The 18,684-nt window shown below is 44.0% G+C and overlaps 4 protein-coding genes across 5 annotated transcripts; 1 reads left to right on the top strand and 3 right to left on the bottom strand.

Moving 5' to 3' along the window:
* Positions 1-112: 112 nt before the first annotated feature.
* LOC139932952 (phospholipid scramblase family member 5) lies at positions 113-2,792 on the top strand. Its single transcript, XM_071926924.2, has 7 exons — positions 113-458; positions 537-614; positions 770-962; positions 1,988-2,099; positions 2,193-2,292; positions 2,479-2,537; positions 2,666-2,792. Exons 1-7 carry the CDS (start codon positions 113-115, stop codon positions 2,690-2,692), a joined length of 915 nt encoding a protein of 304 aa, XP_071783025.2. The 3' UTR covers positions 2,693-2,792.
* A 171-nt stretch (positions 2,793-2,963) lies between these two features.
* eif4e2 (eukaryotic translation initiation factor 4E family member 2) lies at positions 2,964-6,976 on the bottom strand. Of its 2 annotated transcripts, none has more exons than XM_071926893.2 (8): positions 6,845-6,976; positions 6,146-6,257; positions 5,926-6,060; positions 5,599-5,703; positions 5,239-5,391; positions 4,997-5,137; positions 4,336-4,411; positions 2,964-4,218 (listed from the first exon to the last, which is right to left on the bottom strand). In XM_071926893.2, exons 1-7 carry the CDS (start codon positions 6,862-6,864, stop codon positions 4,376-4,378), a joined length of 702 nt encoding a protein of 233 aa, XP_071782994.1. In that variant the 5' UTR covers positions 6,865-6,976; the 3' UTR covers positions 2,964-4,218; positions 4,336-4,375. The 2 variants fall into 2 exon arrangements, with proteins under 2 accessions (XP_071782994.1, XP_071782993.1); XM_071926892.2 differs by having other exon boundaries at positions 5,001-5,137.
* Positions 6,977-8,091: 1,115 nt separating this feature from the next.
* Positions 8,092-15,275, bottom strand: capn10 (calpain 10). The gene is made up of 13 exons (XM_071926895.2): positions 15,017-15,275; positions 14,255-14,509; positions 13,569-13,700; positions 13,080-13,276; positions 11,919-12,148; positions 11,564-11,705; positions 11,178-11,344; positions 10,805-11,061; positions 10,522-10,724; positions 9,447-9,702; positions 8,734-8,927; positions 8,548-8,593; positions 8,092-8,405 (listed from the first exon to the last, which is right to left on the bottom strand). Exons 2-13 carry the CDS (start codon positions 14,396-14,398, stop codon positions 8,376-8,378), a joined length of 1,998 nt encoding a protein of 665 aa, XP_071782996.2. The 5' UTR covers positions 14,399-14,509; positions 15,017-15,275; the 3' UTR covers positions 8,092-8,375.
* A 195-nt stretch (positions 15,276-15,470) lies between these two features.
* On the bottom strand, positions 15,471-16,419 carry ccl20a.4 (chemokine (C-C motif) ligand 20a, duplicate 4). Its single transcript, XM_078287932.1, has 4 exons — positions 16,288-16,419; positions 16,037-16,148; positions 15,844-15,921; positions 15,471-15,723 (listed from the first exon to the last, which is right to left on the bottom strand). Exons 1-4 carry the CDS (start codon positions 16,355-16,357, stop codon positions 15,705-15,707), a joined length of 279 nt encoding a protein of 92 aa, XP_078144058.1. The 5' UTR covers positions 16,358-16,419; the 3' UTR covers positions 15,471-15,704.
* Between the last annotated feature and the right edge of the window lie 2,265 nt (positions 16,420-18,684).

Here is an 18,684-nt window from a genome sequence, read left to right as displayed (position 1 = left end):
GTTCATACCTCTAGAGATGTCATCTTACATAGTCCCATATCGAGAATAATGGGACGTTTGTTTATTTGCTTAATTCTGTATGTATTTTTCATTTCATTTTTCATCTCAGACCATGTCAGCAGTGACCAATCAGCCTCTTCCCTTTGGTCGACTGGAGCGAGAGAAGCACATCCAGATGATCTTCAGAGCTTTCCATAGCCGACGCAGGCCTTCCTGTGAGTCCCAGGACTCAGCTGGACCCAAATCCCACCCAGCGCCTCCTGACTGGGAATCTGTAGAGAAGCCTCCAGGTCTGGCTCTTGGGAGTAAGATGGGGAACGGTCATGTGCAGCCACCAGGGAAGCTGAGCAGGCCAGAGGTGGGGGAGCAGTGGCTCGGAGAGGCGGTGGGACCAGACTCTATGGCTGTGCTGGATACAGTCAGTCAAATACATATCACAGCTAGACCAGAGCTGCAAGGTCAGTAGAAATTAGTGTGCATTTAACTGATTCTTATGCGCTGTGATTTGTCCATCTCAGACTGCGTCCTTATTGCAGGTCCACAGTGTGTTCCCAGGAGGATCTACAGCATCACCACCGGAGGCAGCAGAGTGCAGCTGTTCGTGGCTGTGGAAGGTACTGCTGCCTGTCCAGCTGCTTGTGTCTGAACAGAGCCGACAACATTCAGCTCATCTGTGTTCACTAGTTACTCAAAAGAGAGTGTGAATGTGTATCCTCTTCTTTTATTTCACTCTGATTCTCACTATCCCTTGACCTGTCCCTCCTGTCAGAGAGTTCCTGCGTGTGTCTCCAGTGTTGTGGTCCAGCTCGTTCCTGTTCCTTGCAGGGCTTCGACCCCCAGGGCCGCCAGGTCTTCTACTTTGAGAGGCCTCTTAGGGTGGATGCCTGCTGCCTAGGCTGCTGCCTCATGGAGATGAGAGCCTACACCCCTCAAAACCATCTCATTGGCACTGTGTGCCAGAGGTAGGCCAATCTGAATCTGCTTCTAATTATCAAAACTGGGACCAGGTTTAGTTTAGATGCCTTAATTACTACCTCTGAAGCTACATAAGCTAATAATTAATGGAGTTTTTTTGCAGTGATAAAATCAGATTTTGACAATGGCATCACTGAATGCCCTCGATCACATACCTATATGAATATTGGGAAATATGTATATCTATACTAGGTCCACTTTAAACCCTTCTATCCAGTGTACTGCACCAGCAATCTTTATACTTAGACTTCAGACTTACCACATGAGCCTTTTTCCATTCTATGTCTGTTACATCAGGACCTAGTACTGTTACAGTAATGTTACTCCTAGCCTCCAGCCAGCCTAGGCCCTGGACCACTATAGATGCTCAGGCCTGTAAATAGCAGGGAGAGCCTTTAGTGGTCCACACAGCCAGGGCAAAGTCTAAACTAGGGAGAGTTAACACACAAAACAGCTGTCTGCATGGAGCCACACCCACAGACCTGGACTGAGCTGGGAAGGAAGGAATGCGGCATCATTCTTTGCTGCCAGTTTCCCTTTGTCATATTATCCATTCTACAATGTTGGCTAATGCAGTTCTTATGGGTGAAACGGCACCCCGTCTCCTATAGCCAACCCAAATAGCTTCCTTCTTCAACTGGCCCTAATCTGACTCCAGGGTTTGTTGGGGTTCCCTTTGTGTGTTAAGTAGAGTTTTCCGGCAGCAACACCCAAATTAAGCTGTGTCCAATTAAGACGGACCTGGCAGAGGTTTCAGTGACCAGAGATCTACTTGGTATAAATATTCTCTCGGTTGTTCTAGAATAAAGCGTGGCCCAATTTGAACTCTTCTGATACCAAGCAAACAATGGTTTTAGCGCTGCAGAACCATGACAGCTGAAAATGTGATCACCCAAGCATCAAGGCTTGGTGTGTATCCCAGGTTGCTTATTACACGCTTATGTAAGGAAGCGTGTAAGTTGATGGGGGTTGGGGTTGTGCGTGTGTGTGTGTTGGCTGCCTGTGCTGTCAGGTGGAGCATGTTCACTCCTCTGCTGGAAGTGTGTGATTCAGAAGGAGCATCTACGATCAGAATCCAGGGCTCCTGCTGTCCGTGCCGTTGTTTCTCCAACCAGGAGTTCCAGGTATTAATACAGCTCATAATAAAAATGTAATACTGATCATTACTTTCCAGCAGTGGATTTCATACAGTAATATCTCTTTTAATCAAACGCCAGGTTGTTTCAATGATTGGTGAGAAAATGGGCACAATATGGAAGAAATGGCCTGGCTTCAATGACGAATGTAACATGGACCATGAATATTTTGGGTTGGAGGGTGAGTTCTACTCCCAATTCCAGTCAAGGAACAGTCTGTGCATTGTTATGAAAATTTTCCAGGTCGTCATTTCATTGATTGCAAAAAGCTTCAGCCATGTGGGCCTTCAGGATGTAATATGTTATAGTTTTCCCCCCCTTTCCAATCACTAATTCTACCATTTGTAAATCTATTTCAACCCTGCAGTCCCTCGGAATATGGAATCACACACCAAACTGCTCCTGCTGGCAGCCACATTCTTATTGGTAAGCTATTGTACAGTATACACAGATCTATAATCGCCTGTGTATGAAGTTATATTGTAGTGTTAGAATAAGATCAATTAACCCTCTTGCTGATCAACTGACCTGTTCCCCACCTTTTTTCTCTATAGAATCACATGTTCTTTGAGATGAGCTGATCAGTTAAACGGATCATCGATGAGTAAACTGAGGTCATCGCATGTGGACTACAGCAACCAGGAATACCAGCCAAAAAACTCATATACAAAAGATTGCAACATCAAATCCTGCATATATTTGCACAATGAAGGAAGGGCTGACGTGGCAGAAAAGATGTTCTTTGGAACGAAAGAATAAAGCAGAACTTCACTTTCTGTTACAACTCATCAGTTGCCATTCAGTTAAAATACTAATTTACTTGATCTCCCGACAAAGTGACGCAGAACCAAGTTGTAGCAGCAGATGCATATTTGCCATTTATTGCTATAATCCTTCAGGTGTACATCAGACAGTGCTTCTTCTCATTTGACACACACCTGTCCCCAGCACCGCACATCCAATCCTAGGCAGCATTACAGTTTTTTCTCGTGAAAGAATTTTTTGCAACGACTGTAGGCGCTTTCTTAACACGGTTCCAAAAAATGCTCCCGAGGGATTGATAAAAACTGTAACAGGGAGGAGATAGACTGAGCCGCAAGCCCTGACCCTGGGCCAGTTTCATACCTTTTAGTACAAAATGGAAGGGAGAGAGGTGGGGGGTGGGGGGCAATGGGCGGGCCAGGCTCGCTGATTTCAGATCAGTGTTTCAGGACTCCCATACAGCTTGTGGGGAGGATATTACAGCAGAGCCCGTCCCATGGAATCTTTAGAGGCGGAGTAAAGACAAAACTGACGGAGGGGAAACCTGGTTCGGGTCGGGCTCGAGGCCAGGCACAGTGATATAGGCAGCTTGGCGGTCCGTTCTAAAGACGCCGGTTATACACACACTTTCCGCCCACCTTAGGATGGTCCTCATCCTTTGGGATTCAACTTCCAGGTCAAAGATGGAGAATCATTGCTGATTCAATTAAGTGATCTTTGAAGTGGACAGTATTTACAAATATACTTTTGTACACAATAATAGTAATAATTCTAGTTCAAATGACCAGAGGATTTGTAGTTAAAATACAGCACTATAATAAAATAACTTCTACCTGCAACCCTGTTTGTTTAAGAGTCCCAATAAAACAGATCTACATATATGTACTTTTACTTTAACAGAGGGAGGTGTGATGTTATGTTAAACAATAAAATCAGATCTATATATGTCACAGATTGGTTATGTTGCGTTTTGTCAAGTACACTTCTTTTGTCAACAGTTACTGACCAGATCACCAAACATCTGTCAGGCAGTCTCCCTCTGGTGGCAAGTAAGAGTTGTTGCAACTTGCATTTAAAAAAAGAAAAAAAAAATTCAAAAGATCCACAGAAGATTCATTCCTCTCTGGTTGATTAAAAATAACACTTCTTTGTCTCAAACAGAGCTTGGTTCCATGTTCTGTTGAGAGGGTTTTCGGTTCAGTTCCAATGGTTTCCACGTGTGATAGAAAGAAGGAATGGTCTCGTTGCCTGGACCCTTGCTCTGTCTCCATATTAAAACAGTGCCAATCCATGCAGAGGTATCCTTCCCTGGACGCTTCATCCCCAACACATCACACATTCATATCTAAAACATCACAGGACACAGACAGAGACAAACAACAATGAGCATGAAATGACTGAACAAAGCAATTCAGAGAAATATTATTCCAAAAACTTCCAACTACCACACAACAGTTCCTACCCTTGCAGAGACTCTCTGTGTCAGGGGCTAACGGCCACCGCTAGCATTCACCAGACCATGGAAGTCTTCCCAGGCTCTGGAAACAAAACAAAAAATGCAGTAACATCTATGGAAGGGATCACACTTATTACATTGAATGTGCTGCTCTATGATGGAAGTTCATTTCAAATGAGAGAATTTGTTTCAGCTGCATCATTTCATTGCAGATGCACAAAGTTACGATGAAGGTGTTGCATGCATTGGTTTTATTCTACTTGTGTTGACAATGCATGCATAAACAACAACAAAAGTTTTGCCTCATTTTTTTCTAGCTATGTGACATTTTTTTGATAAAAACATTTCATCAGTGAATCAGAGCTACAGTTAAAAGTTATGTTGTAATACTACAATCGATAACTACATCTAATAAGTTTTGCTATGTCTGAACCATGAGATCCTTACATAGAACTCAGTTTGCAGCAACACAAATGCATTACAGATTAAGTGTGATCCCATGAGGAAAATGGCTGGGTTTCTACTAAAGCATATAAGAGTCATATTGCCTCCTGTGTGAGAAAATATATCAATGTTAAGTTTGTGTGCATGCATATACAGTATGTGTGCCAGTGTATGAGAAAGAGAGAGGTAAGAGAAAAGCAATAATAAAAAGGGTGAGACATACATACTTGATGCTGTCTGTGTGTGTCTTGTACTCCATGATGGTGTTGGGCGGCAGGTTGAGGACCCTGCGCAGGGTGTCTCTGATGCGGGCAGTGGTGGCCTGGTCACTGGCTGTTTTGTTCCAGATGGAGATGATGTCCTCCTGGGGGAAACATATGGGGAAGCAGAGAAGGTGTGTCGGTGCGTGTTCAGGCTGGTATTGCATGACACGTGTGCAACAAGTGTGTGTGTGTGTGTGTGTACCTGGAAGCGTACTGACACCACAGCCCCACAGATCTCCTCTCCCACCATGAACTGCTCCCCCAGCATGGCCAGGATCAGGTTCTCCCAGCAGCGAGATGCCAGGCCCTTCCTCAGACGGATGATCCACTTCCCACCCATCTTATTGGCATCGTCCTGCATACAGCACACACAGATGGATTCAGTGTATTACGAGATGCTGTGGTGGCCCTGTTTAGTGTACAAGATAATCAATGTTCTTTGATGGGCCCTGAAAAAGTCAAAAACACTTCATCGATTTAGGTAGCTTTAGGCAAAGGCCTGAGAAGGTCACACGATACACGAGTAAACATACAGTCTAACCAGCAGCAGATGAGTACCCACCTCCCACATAGGTTTAATGCCTTCCTTGAAGAGGTGGAAGTCACTATGGCCAGTCAGGTCACCGGGCCGGATCATGTGACTATAGAAACGCCAGAACTGCTCCACCTTGGTTAGAAAAGGGCAAGACAGTTTTATATTGTCAGCGGTGAGGGATCGAATCTAGAGTCAACATTGAGTTCACTGACAAAGTAGGTCTGTATTTATAGACTTGGGCTGTGTCTGGCTAAAGGAGACGCAACAAAACCGGAGAATGTCCCCTCCCTATCTGTGCCCACTAAACACATCCTGGACGCGATACAAGGCAGAAATGTGGAGAAGCAGACAGACCGAAGCAAAGCTGCCAATCTGTTTGATGTTCTGTTCGTAGCTCTGGGTGCTGGCTGGTCTCCCTGGGGTGCGTCTGGAGTACCAGAAAGTGTAGTTGTACTGAAGCGGGTGCTCTCCTGCCCCTGGTACCACCATCTGAAGAGGAGAACGCAACTTTACACACACACACACACAAGTAAAAGCTACACACATTAGTCCGTTTTTTTTCTGTCAAGCTCACCTTTTTCTTGGCAATGTTCTGTTCCTTGTCCTCGTCTTCAATTTTTTCCTTCTCACAGTCTTTCGGTGAGCCTTGGTCCTGGTCGTGGTCTCCACTGTCATCATCTTTCAGACTGCATTGGACGTAAACAGAGCACAGACGTTAAGGAAGGCAGACTCACTTTCCCCCAGTGCATTGCAATGATGTACATCGGGGTATGATGCACATGCACACCCCTCAACTGTAACTGCCCTTAAAGTTAATACGGCACGGCACCCCAACATCTGTCCGTGCTCCAACAGTCCAGCTGCGGCTAAGGACGTGTTGGCCTAGTGTCAGCCGGCTCTGCGCGCACCTGCCCCCGCCTATCAACAACTCACACGCCGTGGATTCAGCAGAGGCCCGCGGGGCCTGGACGCCTTTCACCAGGCTAAGCTAGAGCTAACAACACGGCACGTTCTCCAGCATAACATTACTGTTTTACTCACTCCAACATTTCAGCTTTTTTTTTAAAAATGCACCGATTTTTGTGGAACATGCGGTCGTGTGGGTTTATGAGCAGAGACCATGCAGGACCATGCAGGACCATGCAAAGCTGACACACCTCTCTTTCTACAAGCAACGCAAGAGCATTCATTACGTTCCCTGGTGAATTTGCAGTCGCGACAGGGCGCCCATTCCCTGGCAGATAGTCCATAACAAAAAACTTTGATTACTCACGCGTCAAATTTGTTGTTCATTATTTTCTAGGTGGGAGCCTTTCGGAGTCCGACCACAGCCTCCTGAATTCCGCAGGAACGGCAGCGCGCACAGCGGACGGACGTGTACGCGCACACAGTGCATTGGTCAGTCTTGTTCGTCATGTTGATGAGCATGTAGAGCTCATGGTGACAGCTAGGAATCTGACTAAGTTATGAGTAGCAGTATTCCTGCAAACTGACTTAACAAATGTAAAGAATGTAAAGAAGTACAGTCAAGACAAAAGTACACGGAAATACACGCTGATTTTATGGGACAGATCAGCACCAACTTTTTTTTATTCATCACATCTTTTACAGGTGACTCCCAGACAAAATAAATACAAATAGGCTGAGCCAACAGACACAGTCACGGTACAGTACCATTGAAGTCAGTTCATTATAGCATTTAAAAGTCTTTGTCAACTGTGGCTCCAGTGAAGCAGTTATCAGAAACACTGTGACTTCTGCAGATTTAGTGCACAAGCACACCGGACAAGGGTACAAGCAAGCAGACACACACACACACACACACACACACACATACACGGCTCAACACACACACACAAAAAAAAGACCGGCGGCTTCTTCATATGAACTAGCCTCCTCTGATGTGCCGCATCACTTGTTTAATCCCCTCCATCCCTCCGCTTGCCGTCGGTTCCTGCAGCCACTTCAAACAGCGGGTCAGTTCAGGTCCAGGCAGAGCTTTGGACCGAGTCTGGGGGAGGGAAGAGGGGGGTGGGCGGGTGCTGGGGACTGAGGCTGGAGTCAGAGGCCAGGCGGACTGCCTTGGGTCCAGCCTGACTTTAAGATCAGCAGGGTACAAGAGGAGATAGTGTTGGTTGAGAGCAGGTTTGGTCATGAGGTTAAAGGACCGGGTCGGCGCCCTGTCCGGGCCCAGGACACCCTGTGTGTCTGTGTCTAGGGGTAAACACTGCAGCGTAGATATGGTGTGCAGTGTTTGGGGGTGGGGGTTGTGGCATGGTATGGTATGGTATGGCATGTTATGGTATGGTGTGGTGCGGTGTGGTTGGCTCTGTTGTCGGAGACCGTCCCCTCGCCCCTTGCCCCCTGGGCCTCTGTGAGGAGCTTCATGAGAGGGCCCTTTGTTCCGGGCCGGCAGGCGCACCAGCGAGCGAACGAGCAAGAGCAGCGGCGGGCCTCTTCAATGGTGGCTGTTTGTTTACACCAGCCAGCCCCGTCATCCTTCATTAGCAGCCCAGCCCACCGACAACCTCTGATGTCCTAATCGCCGATGAGTGTGTGGCTGCCCATCAGCCCTGAGCCTCACCGGTTCAGGATAAAGGGGTTTCTACGAGTTCCGACACAAACATTCCCACTAAATCTCTCTGCCTTCTCAGCCACCAGTGGACACACACACACACGCACACACGGACGCACACCCGCGGCCTCCATGGTGAGGGCGGATGGGAGAACTGGTTCTTTCATCATGGACCAAGAGGCACAGAGAGGTGAGCCCACGTCAGTGGAGCAGCAACACAGTCCCAGAACTAGCTACGCATCACAGAGATGTGAGAGACCTGCCGCCCAGAGAGAGACAAAGCAACACAGAGAGATTATTCACTGCTGCCATCTACTGACCACAATTACAGAGTTGAAAATATGGCCATAAGCAACATCAGTAATTTAACATAATGTAAAATGTTAGTCCAGTTCACTGACCTCTTGAATGGCTCTCCCCAGCCTCTCTTGACTTTTCACCACCCTCCTGAAAAACACACACAAGCTTTATCATTTTTCCAATGGCATCAAACAAAATCAAATAATTCAAACTATTGCTATTATCTGTGTAATAACACTGTGATTGCAATAGTAGCATTGTAAAAAGCAGTAAGGAACAGAGCCAACCTGTGTATTTTGCGAGCCAGGTTGAGGGTGAAGCTGCCTGGGCAGTCAGGCTGATATGTGGAGGGCACTATGGCATAAGCTCCAGGAGGAAGACAGCAGGCCAGGCTTACATCCTGGGTGTAGCAGTGAGGGACACAGCTGGCCACAGGATCCTCATCCCGGGGTAAAGTCAGCTCAGATACTCCTTCTGGGACCTGGATACATACACAAAATAAGATGCTCAAGAATCACAATGGCAGCTTCCACTGATCATAAGTTAATAGATCTGAAGACATGGCTAAATCTACATTATGTTAAAGGATAATACCGGTGTTTTTTTTTTAAGTTCGTGCCAATCATTTCCTTCATATTATTCCTGTTCAACCACACAGACAGTGTAGTTGAAGATATCAGGGCTTGTTTCCTTTTCCATTTGCTGCCATTCATTTTTGTACAGTATGGAAAAACAACTTCCAGAGACTTGAGCATTGCCCAAGCTACAAACTCGCCTTACAAACTTTATTGTCATATCAATGTCTTTGTTAGCCAGGACAGCAGCTAATTTCAAGCTAGGTTTGACACTGTAAAGTTTGTATTCTAAAAATCACAAAAAATGAGTATGCAAAATGATAGCCATGCAAAATGATTGGGTGAAATGTAAACTAGACATAGACAAAAGTAAATGGGTAATAACTCTGAATGACACCGGTACTCTCCTTTAATATTTGACTGACCTTATAGATGTGGAAGCCAATAGGGTGGAGGTCAGTGTCAGGCCGGCTCTGGTGCAGGGTAATCCTGACATTAGCTTCTGATGTCCCTGCTGGGTCATCACACACAGTAAAAGGGAACCAGGGGTTCTGCCAGTGAGAGAGGAAGTTCCTGCTTCCTCCAGCGTTCATTCCCACCACCCACATGCCCTGGAAGTAACTGCTCTCCCACTCTCCATCTGTTACCAATGGCAGTGACGGTCCTGGGGTTTTCAGGGCACTGAGGAGGACACAAATATTGTCTTAGGTTAAAGAATTCATCAACACACAACAAATCATATAGACTTAGCACTTTACACAGTCTCCCAATATGAAACCATGACCATATGAAACTAGGAAAGTACAGTTCCTGAAAAAAAAATGTGTGGGCTAGCTGAAAGCAGCTTGGAGTGTGCTTGCTTCAGCTTGAAAGGTTAAAAAGTTGAATTTTATTAAAGTCCCCATGAAATGAACTCCCATTACTTTTACTTCCTGGAAAATCTTTAATGGCGACCTCATGCTACACCAGTGGGTAAAAATAAAAATTCCAACCAATAAAACCTTCGCAAATAACTATAATGATAATAATAAATCATTGGTTTACATCGTAGAATGAGCCCTCCCCACGTTAAGTCCCACCCCAACATCCTGTTTCAACAGGAAATACTTCAAATCAAGGAAGTAAAGATGCCATTTCATGGGGTCTTTAAGTGGTATTTCACCAGCAGATGTCACTATTCACCCACCATCATTCAGTTCTATCTTCATTAATTTCTATCTTCTAAACATTAAGAAAAAAAACATAAATATCTTAAAAAGTGTCAAAAAGTTGCATTTATTCACACATCTCCTGAACATTTTAAAGTTGGACTGGAATGGAATAGATAAAGATGAAATTCTATAGAAGTTGTTAGAGTCCAAAATTTTGGAGATAATAATAAAAATAAATAGTGGGGGATTTCCCTGTGTGTGCCGGCTTTCAGCTAGCCCACTAACTTTAACTAAGACTGACAAAAGTCAATTGAGAGTTGATTCTTCCTTCCCCTTTGGTGGTCATTACCTGAGGGACATGGCAGAGGAGGAAAAGCCCCTGATGAGAAAGCGGGCCTCGGCTCCTGGTAAGAAGGTGCTGGGGATCAGCAGGTAGTATCCAGGCTCCAGCTGCCCATGGAGAATCACCTCTCTCTCATAGGCGTGGCAGTGAGTGGAAGCACAGGGAGGCTTGTTCAACGTCCGGCCCAGGTTGAAACGCTTCTTCTCCACCTGGTGAAGTCAAACACAAATAAATAAACTGTCACAAAGACACACACACCAAGCTTTCTTATATAAGTCATAATACAAACCTTCCACATGTGTAGAGCGATAGCCTGGTAGTGCTGGTGCTTTGTGTTCTTGCTGTCCCCAAGTGTTGTTTGTGCGTATTGCTCTGTGTGTCTGCGTTTCCTATGCTGCAGCAGGGATACCAGCACCTCTCCTCTCTCACACACTTTGAGCCAGAACTTGGGGTTGCTGCTATAGTTACTGCTGTTACGGCAACCGCCAGCAGAGTGCCCTTTCACCCACCGGCCAACCAGCTGATGGCTGTGTGTCAGCAGATTTCCTATTGGAGAAGAGAGCTGTCAAGGGCCAAGTACACTCACGACGGTTATGGCTACATGCAAATCACAATCACTGACTGCAAGTTTGAAACCCTCTTCATCAAAATACAAGAATCACCAGTATAGATGCTCTTTAGGTGTCCCTCTTCATTGATGGGGTAGCCCACGGTGACATCATCAAACTGGGACAGGAATTCGGTCTCATCCAACCAGAACTCGCCCCCTGCCGTCCGGCCCTGTAGGTCCATAGCACAGGCAGGGTCGACAGAACTCCAACCTGCCCCACTGCAGAGAGAGAGACAGAGAGAGAGAGAGACAGAGACAGAGAGAGAGAGACAGAGAGAGAGAGAGACACACAGAGAAAGAGAGAGAGACAGAGAGAGAGAGAGACAGAGAGAGAGGAGAGAGACAAACTCAGACTGAGGCTACACACAACTACAAGATACACATTCACACTGGTGCTTGCACACACGTACGTACACACAGACACAGACACACACCTACCTCCCTATCCAGGCGCCTCCCCAGCAGCATCTTCCCCAGGGGTTTCTGATCCTCAGCAGTCGGACCTGACCCCCCGACACTGTGCTCACATCCAGCCACTCCATCACAGTCAGAGCGTGGTACTGACCCAGCTCACTGGCACCTGGAGCAGGCAAGGAGGCAATCAGGTGATACGGCACCGGATCAGTTCTAAATACATAATCGCATTTCTTATTTGGAATAAGTAACTTCTTCCCTCAGATTAACAAAAAAAACCTGTGTGCCAGTTTTATAATTCCAAAGGTCAGCTGCTTGAAAAAGGCTTACTGAGAGCGTTTAGTAATCTCTTGAATCTGCAAGAAAACACTCTCCTGACCTCCAGGGCTGCTGTGAGTGGAGCAGCTGAGCGCACAGCCATCTTTCACTGGGTCCAGCAGGTTCAGGTCCAGCCTTCTCCTCCTGACCCGGTCACTGTCCTGTTCTGTTCCCTGCTCCTCCTCTGCCCCTCCGTCTCCCAGGCTCCAGCACTCAGCCAGGCCCCCGGTCAAGTCCACCAGGGCCTCAGATACCTGTCCTGCCCACAGTCGCTCATACGAGCCATGGAGCCTAGGGGGATGGAAGAGACGGGCTATTGGATTCTCAAATTCCACTACACGTGTTGCACTGCACCGCCATCAGTGTTGTGTCATTGTGTCATTCTAGCTGCTCCACAGAGCGTGTTGTTTCCAAGCAGCAGAAGGCAAGAGCGCCTGGACCGTATTCATCAATATGCACAAGTACAGCTTCGGTATTTTTTGCTGTGTGCACAAATGTTAAAAAGAGAACAAAAGAATGCACATCCAAACATGGTGTCGACCATATTAATGATGGAGTAATGACAAGGCAAAATAGTAATAAAGATTCCCACACACTTCTCTCCATGCAAAAAGAATATGGGTTTATTCCAACATGTTTCAGTTTATGCCTTCATCAGGGTACGTGAGCACAAATAAAGTAAACAAAAGCTTAACTGAAACAAACCCCAATACAGCCACAAACTATAGCCAGACACTTATATAGTAGGTTACAAATATCTAGGTATGCAATGTAGCAAAATGTATAGGCCTACTTTAATTGAACATCATAGCCTATGCAGATGGCCAATCATTTTATGATTATTAACATGAGTCATTACACCAGAAACAACAAACTTTATTTTGCATCATTTCAATGCACTATATGCGGACGCATGCGGGTGTCAGCCATCATGAATTGAACCTTGGCAGGGTTTTTTTTTTAGCTTGGATGTTTCCATTGGACACAACACAACACCAACGCAATGCGGCCAGTGGAGCAACTTTCACTGATTTCTAAGGAAGCATTCCTTAGATGGCTGATGCCATGACGGCCAGTGGCTGTGGTGGAGTTTGGGCATAAGGAAAGGTTCTAGAACCTTCTCAAAAGAACCACCAAAAAGATCTCTTATAAATCAAAGTTCATGGCAGGATAAACAGAGAGAACATTGATTTGATTTGATGAAATTTGACAGGCTACTCACTTGGCGTAGGCCTTCTCCAGCAGAGGTACCCAGAAGGCAGTGGGGGCGTGGCAGCGGGAGAAGCAGAGAGTGGAGTTGATGCAGGGCAGGCGGTCGTCAATGGTCACCTCTGTCCAGTGTCCGTGCTGCCAGAGGCGAAGCTGGAAGGAGCCCCTGTACTTGCAGTCACCCCACTGGGGCTGGTCAGGGGGCAACACCTAGAGAGCAGCACTGAAGGAGTCACTACAGCAGTGTTTCACATGGAAAACATTGTAGGCAACTGACACACTTATTCAAAGCAACTAAGAATGAGTGGGCAAGTAGGGGTTCAGTGTCTATAATCACTGGTGTGGTTGCTGCTGAACCTGTGACTTTCCAGTTACAGGACGGTCAGTCTAGCCACTAGGCCACTCTGCTGCCCGCAATGTAGTTCTGAGCAGATAGTCTTGTGTCAAAGCTGCATAACGTAAAGCTCTATTCACATCTAAACGATCACACATATTTCTCTACCTTGTTCATTAGATGTTTGTTCTTGAGCAAGATGGTGCAGGCACAGAGAAACCAGCAGTCTCCCAATAAGCCCTGCTTTGCATGGCCCAGGTTGATGTTGTCAGAGAAAAGAGCTGGCGACTGGCAGATCTCCTGCAGGCATGAGATGGAAATAAAAGAGAGATCAGACATACAGAAACTTAAAGGAACTCTGTGAGAACAATCCATGTAGCGGTGGTGGCTGGAGGTAAATTTTCCTTAGGTTCAAAAAAGGAGAGAAGTCCGCACTACCAACTAAATTACCAATGTTTATTATAACGCACAGCAGCAGACAAAGAAACTAATGCGTTTCAGCACTAAGCATTCGGGAAACGCTGATATCTGATTATTTATTTAGTAGTTCTGACTTTTTGAATCTGTATGCACAAGAGTCTGCACTCTGAAGGCAACAAGAAGAGCTTGGAGTTGAGTAAGCAATTTCTGATTTTCTTTAAATTTTCCTTAGGTTTCAAATTTTGAATTAATTTTGGTACTTCAGCATTGTACTCTGCCAAAACTAATCTTATTTGGATACTTCACATAATTCTAAACACTGACCCAGTACTCAACTGTCTTTTTGAGGGAAATACACTTCGTTCAGTTGCCCAGGACAACTGAATGAACAAAGGGGAATCACTGCCACATTTCCCTCAGGCACCGGGCCTTACCTGTGGGCGTTGCCAGGTGATGTCTCCCTGCAGCCTGGCGATGGGAGTGGAGCTGTCGGAGAACAGGGACGAATCATCAGAGGGGAAGTCTGGGTCCTCAAACAGAGGCTCACCTCCACACTCACTCCTCTCCTCTTCTTTCATGGCTTCTGCGTCTCTGAACCTGGATGGTACTAGGCTGGTTGGTCTAAAATCAGCTAGCTGTGACCAGCCTCACTATGTCCTTGTTCATTTCACCGGTGTGGCACACCGTTCCTGTTAAATGTATCAGTGGCATAGCATTAGCCATGACAGTGAAAAGCTTAAAACGATGTTATGCATGTTAATGTATATATAATATGTATCAGCACCACCAGAAACCTGATGTATCTTGCTGGGCTGTATGCAGGGATGTAGTGGAGGGTAACCACCTCTTTTCATGTGTGTAATTAAGTTTACCCTCCTTTTTATACGAACAAATCTTCATGACATAACTTAATAGTATTATAATACAGTAAGTATACTAACGTTAAATGAAAGTGTGTCTTTTCAAGGAAATACAACATCATTCCTTCTTGATATTGGTGGTTACTTGCCTTGGTGATGAAGCACTGGAGTTCATTGTTTACCCAGCCATTTATTTAGCACTAACGTCCTAACCACTAACATACAGAAATACAAGTTGTACTGTATATTGTGATGTATTTGTTTCCATAATGTAATGTAGGGTTAATACCAGAACAATTAATTATCTGACCCACTCCTCTGTCTCATGTATCTTACCTTGCTCCTCCTTGTCCTGCATCGTCCCGGTCCTTGTTGTCACTTAACGTTAGCTAACTGTTGATAATAAAATAGCGGCTAGCTCCCGTTAGCATATAAAGCATGAATGGAGCGTTTCCCTATCGCTTAATCTTCACATGGTATCAGAGCTATCATCAAAGTCATAGAGTTAAAACGCTAATTCAACAGCATAAAAATATTATGGCAGGATAAATCCAAAGCAGGTATAGTCAGGCTGGTCTGAAAACATTGACATTAAGTCTCTTCCGGCAGGACACCTAGTTGGTTCATTCATAATGTGAATCCTTCCTATGGTGCTGGGTGTGGCTGCCACCTAGTGTCAGTACATTGAATTACAAATACAGTCGCCCACTGTATTTAGAAAACTGGATGTGATTGTATGGATGAATTCAAAGAAATGAACGGTTTTAGAAAAATAATGAAATTTATTCTCCAAAGGATTACAGTTACAGTTTGTTATAAATGAACATCAGATTCAGATGGTTGGATAGTTTAACAAGGAATCAGCAAATCATCTAAAAAAATATAGCCTATATTTATCCAGCAATGATTTTTATATGGTTTTACAAGGTTTGATGTGCAATAAATTAAATTCATCTTGAATGTCTTCATGTCTTCAAGTCTGAAGTTAATTTCCTCAGGTTCTTGTCATGAGCGTAGATGCTGCTCACTGTTGGCCTTTGGTCCTTGGAAAGAAAACAGAACTTGTAAGCCATCGACCCCACACAAGACTGTTGAAGCTTTATACAGTTAGTATGTTTTAGTGTTTGAGTGTAAAGATGGGTTGAATAGAGATATCATCTTACTTTATGTGCTCGATGCCATCCTGGACCCACTTTCTGTCAGGATCGGCACAGACAAGTTTGCCTTTCATAGTCCTGAAACTACATTAAGACAAGAGGAGAAGTCTACACGTTATTACAATAGCAGAGCGAGCATCATGTAGTTTAAAGCAGTGTACGTTGTTTTTGTGGCACAGAAAGCAACATTGTTTCTTACACTACTGCCTTGATGTTGCAGACACCCGTGTCCTCTTGGATCCTGTAGTGTATCAGCATCCTCTTTTGGATTGGATTTTCAGTGTACTGTGTGCAGCAAAACCTCTTAGGACCTTCAGAGGAGAGACATCACAAAAACGTTTAAAACACCCCGGATAAAAGGACCATAAAAGAGACTGAGGTTTTAACATTTTTGATGAGCCACAAACAGGAGACAACTCAAGTTCTGTCAAAACAACATGGCCTACTTACTGCTTTCACCCAGGGCTACCAGTGCCACCAGCACCAGCAGAGTGGAGAGACACACAGCGAGTCTTGGCATCTTCACACAGCTCCTCTCAGGCAGTGAATCGTCTTCTGATAAGTGCTGGATACTCAGCTTGGATGAACTGATAAAGGCTGTGTCTGACATCGAAGTTTAAATACCGTCTCAGACGGAAATGTCTAATACAGACCGCATACCCACTTCAAGAAACAAGCTGGAAACGTGTATTTGGGTCAAGCTGGAAGTGTGACACACACATCTGGCCACAATGGTACAAAATCCCCTTAATTCTCCTGTGGGCTATAATGAAAGGAATATACAAGAATCTTTGAAGGTACATTCATGCTTCTTAAAAAAAACTTCCTCGCATGATCTTACCCTATTATATTAACAAAATAATTGTCTCGTTCATACATTTACTTATACACATGTCTAAGAATACATAAATTATATTGTGTTGTTATTTTATGGTCGTATGTAAAGACTATAATACAAAAATGATACCATTAACACAATAATATTTTTGACTTATAGGGGCTGATTCATAAAGGATAATGTCATGTTCTTCTGTGTGTTTCCTTGCTGTATTTACCTAGTGAACTTTCAATTGCCTCCTAATTTTTGTCTCATAATCCGTAATCCACATTAGTCCCACATCACTAATTGTTGATGGCAAATGAATATGCTTTTCATTGTGTGTAAAATGACTGTGTAACTCCTTTGATGTCTACATTTATCCAGCCATAGCAGAGGCTGGATCAGTGTGAGTCATAACCATATCTCACGATTCACTCAGTTGACCTTAATGCTTTTATAGCAATAATACACAGGCAACAGGATATCACACATCTATATTACTTATAAAAGTTGCTTTTACTGGTGGTCTAATACTTCAACAGTCAAATTATTCTCAGTTGTGTCCTTTCACATTCATGCAAGGAAAAGTCGTCATGATCTTGCTCAACACAGGATAGCGTGTAGTCTCATTCATAAAGTGCGGCAGATTTTAAAATTAAAAATGATATTAAGTTAGAATGTTGTAACCGTAACTGATATATTTAGTTGTACTTGGTGCATTACATTTGAAAATACACATTGCAGGATATGAATAGCGCGTTATGTATTGCATATTAAACAAGGTTGTGGTTTGGGGGGAAAGTTCATGATGTGCTGAATTAGGAAGAAATGAACTATCATGACCTATTTTAGTATTGCCCAAGCATTTTCCCCTTTCGTTGGAGGCTTAAGACGATATTGCAAGTGTTCCTCTGACCTCCTTTTACAACCTCAAACAAACCCACTTGTAGCCACATCTATGCAGTCAGTGCACATCATGGCATATTTACAGTAAGGCACTCTCTTCAGCTTTTGTGAACTTTTTTTATTTAAGCATTTCAAATTGCTATCAAGTCTTTTGTCTTGTACAGTATTACATCTGTGTGGTGACCTTTTCAAAAGGAGTCACGCCTTTGAGTTCCCCTCATAATTCCCCGTGTTGTACTGGTTCTGAAGGATTGTTTGTTCTGTAAAGGCGTGGTGACATTAACTGACCTGTGACCAGATCTGTGAATGTGTCTATGAGTCAGTATGTAATTAGATGTTCTATTCTATTCTATTCTATTCTATTCTATTCTATTCTATACTATACATTGAATTTTATGTATTTATGTTTCATACATGGAAGGATTTATGTACATTGTATTTTATGAATTCCATGTTCTAAGTTAATATACATTGTATTTATGTATTCCATGTTCTAAGTTAATATACATTGTAGTTATGTATTCCGTGTTCTAAGTTAATGTACATTGTATTTATGTATTCCGTGTTCTAAGTTAATGTACATTGTATTTATGTATTCCGTGTTCTAAGTTAATGTACATTGTATTTATGTATTCCGTGTTCTAAGTTAATGTATATTGTATTTTATAAATTCCATGTTCTAAGTTTATGTACATTGTATTTTATGTATTTTCCCCTGGCTGCAAGAAGAATTGAACTGAACTGAACTGAACTGAACTGAATCAAATATAAATGTACAATATGCCACTGTGCCACACTGTTTGGCTCAGCTCATTCAGCTTCTTTTACTTATTTTTGATAAATATTGTGTCACCAAATTCACAGCCCCAAACAGCCCTGAACTGATGACTTTGTATGACCATAATGGTTAGGAGTGTGTTGTGTTGCTCCCTCTCTCTCTATCAAAACTCTTTTAAATTAACTTTGCAACTGTACTAACTGTACTGTATTTTCAACTATGTGCTGATATGATCTGGTGTGGCTTGTGGCGACGTACTGTAGTAGCTATGCAAAAACATTAGAAAATCACTGTCAAAGTGTGAAAAAGGTGTGAGTATGTAAGTATTTCATGTGAATAAATA

Source organism: Centroberyx gerrardi, chromosome 13 (genome assembly GCF_048128805.1).
Source record: "Centroberyx gerrardi isolate f3 chromosome 13, fCenGer3.hap1.cur.20231027, whole genome shotgun sequence".
Taxonomy (NCBI): domain Eukaryota; kingdom Metazoa; phylum Chordata; class Actinopteri; order Beryciformes; family Berycidae; genus Centroberyx; species Centroberyx gerrardi.
The sequence above is the reverse complement of the archived record's forward strand: the minus strand, read 5'-3'. Positions and strand labels throughout refer to the sequence as shown.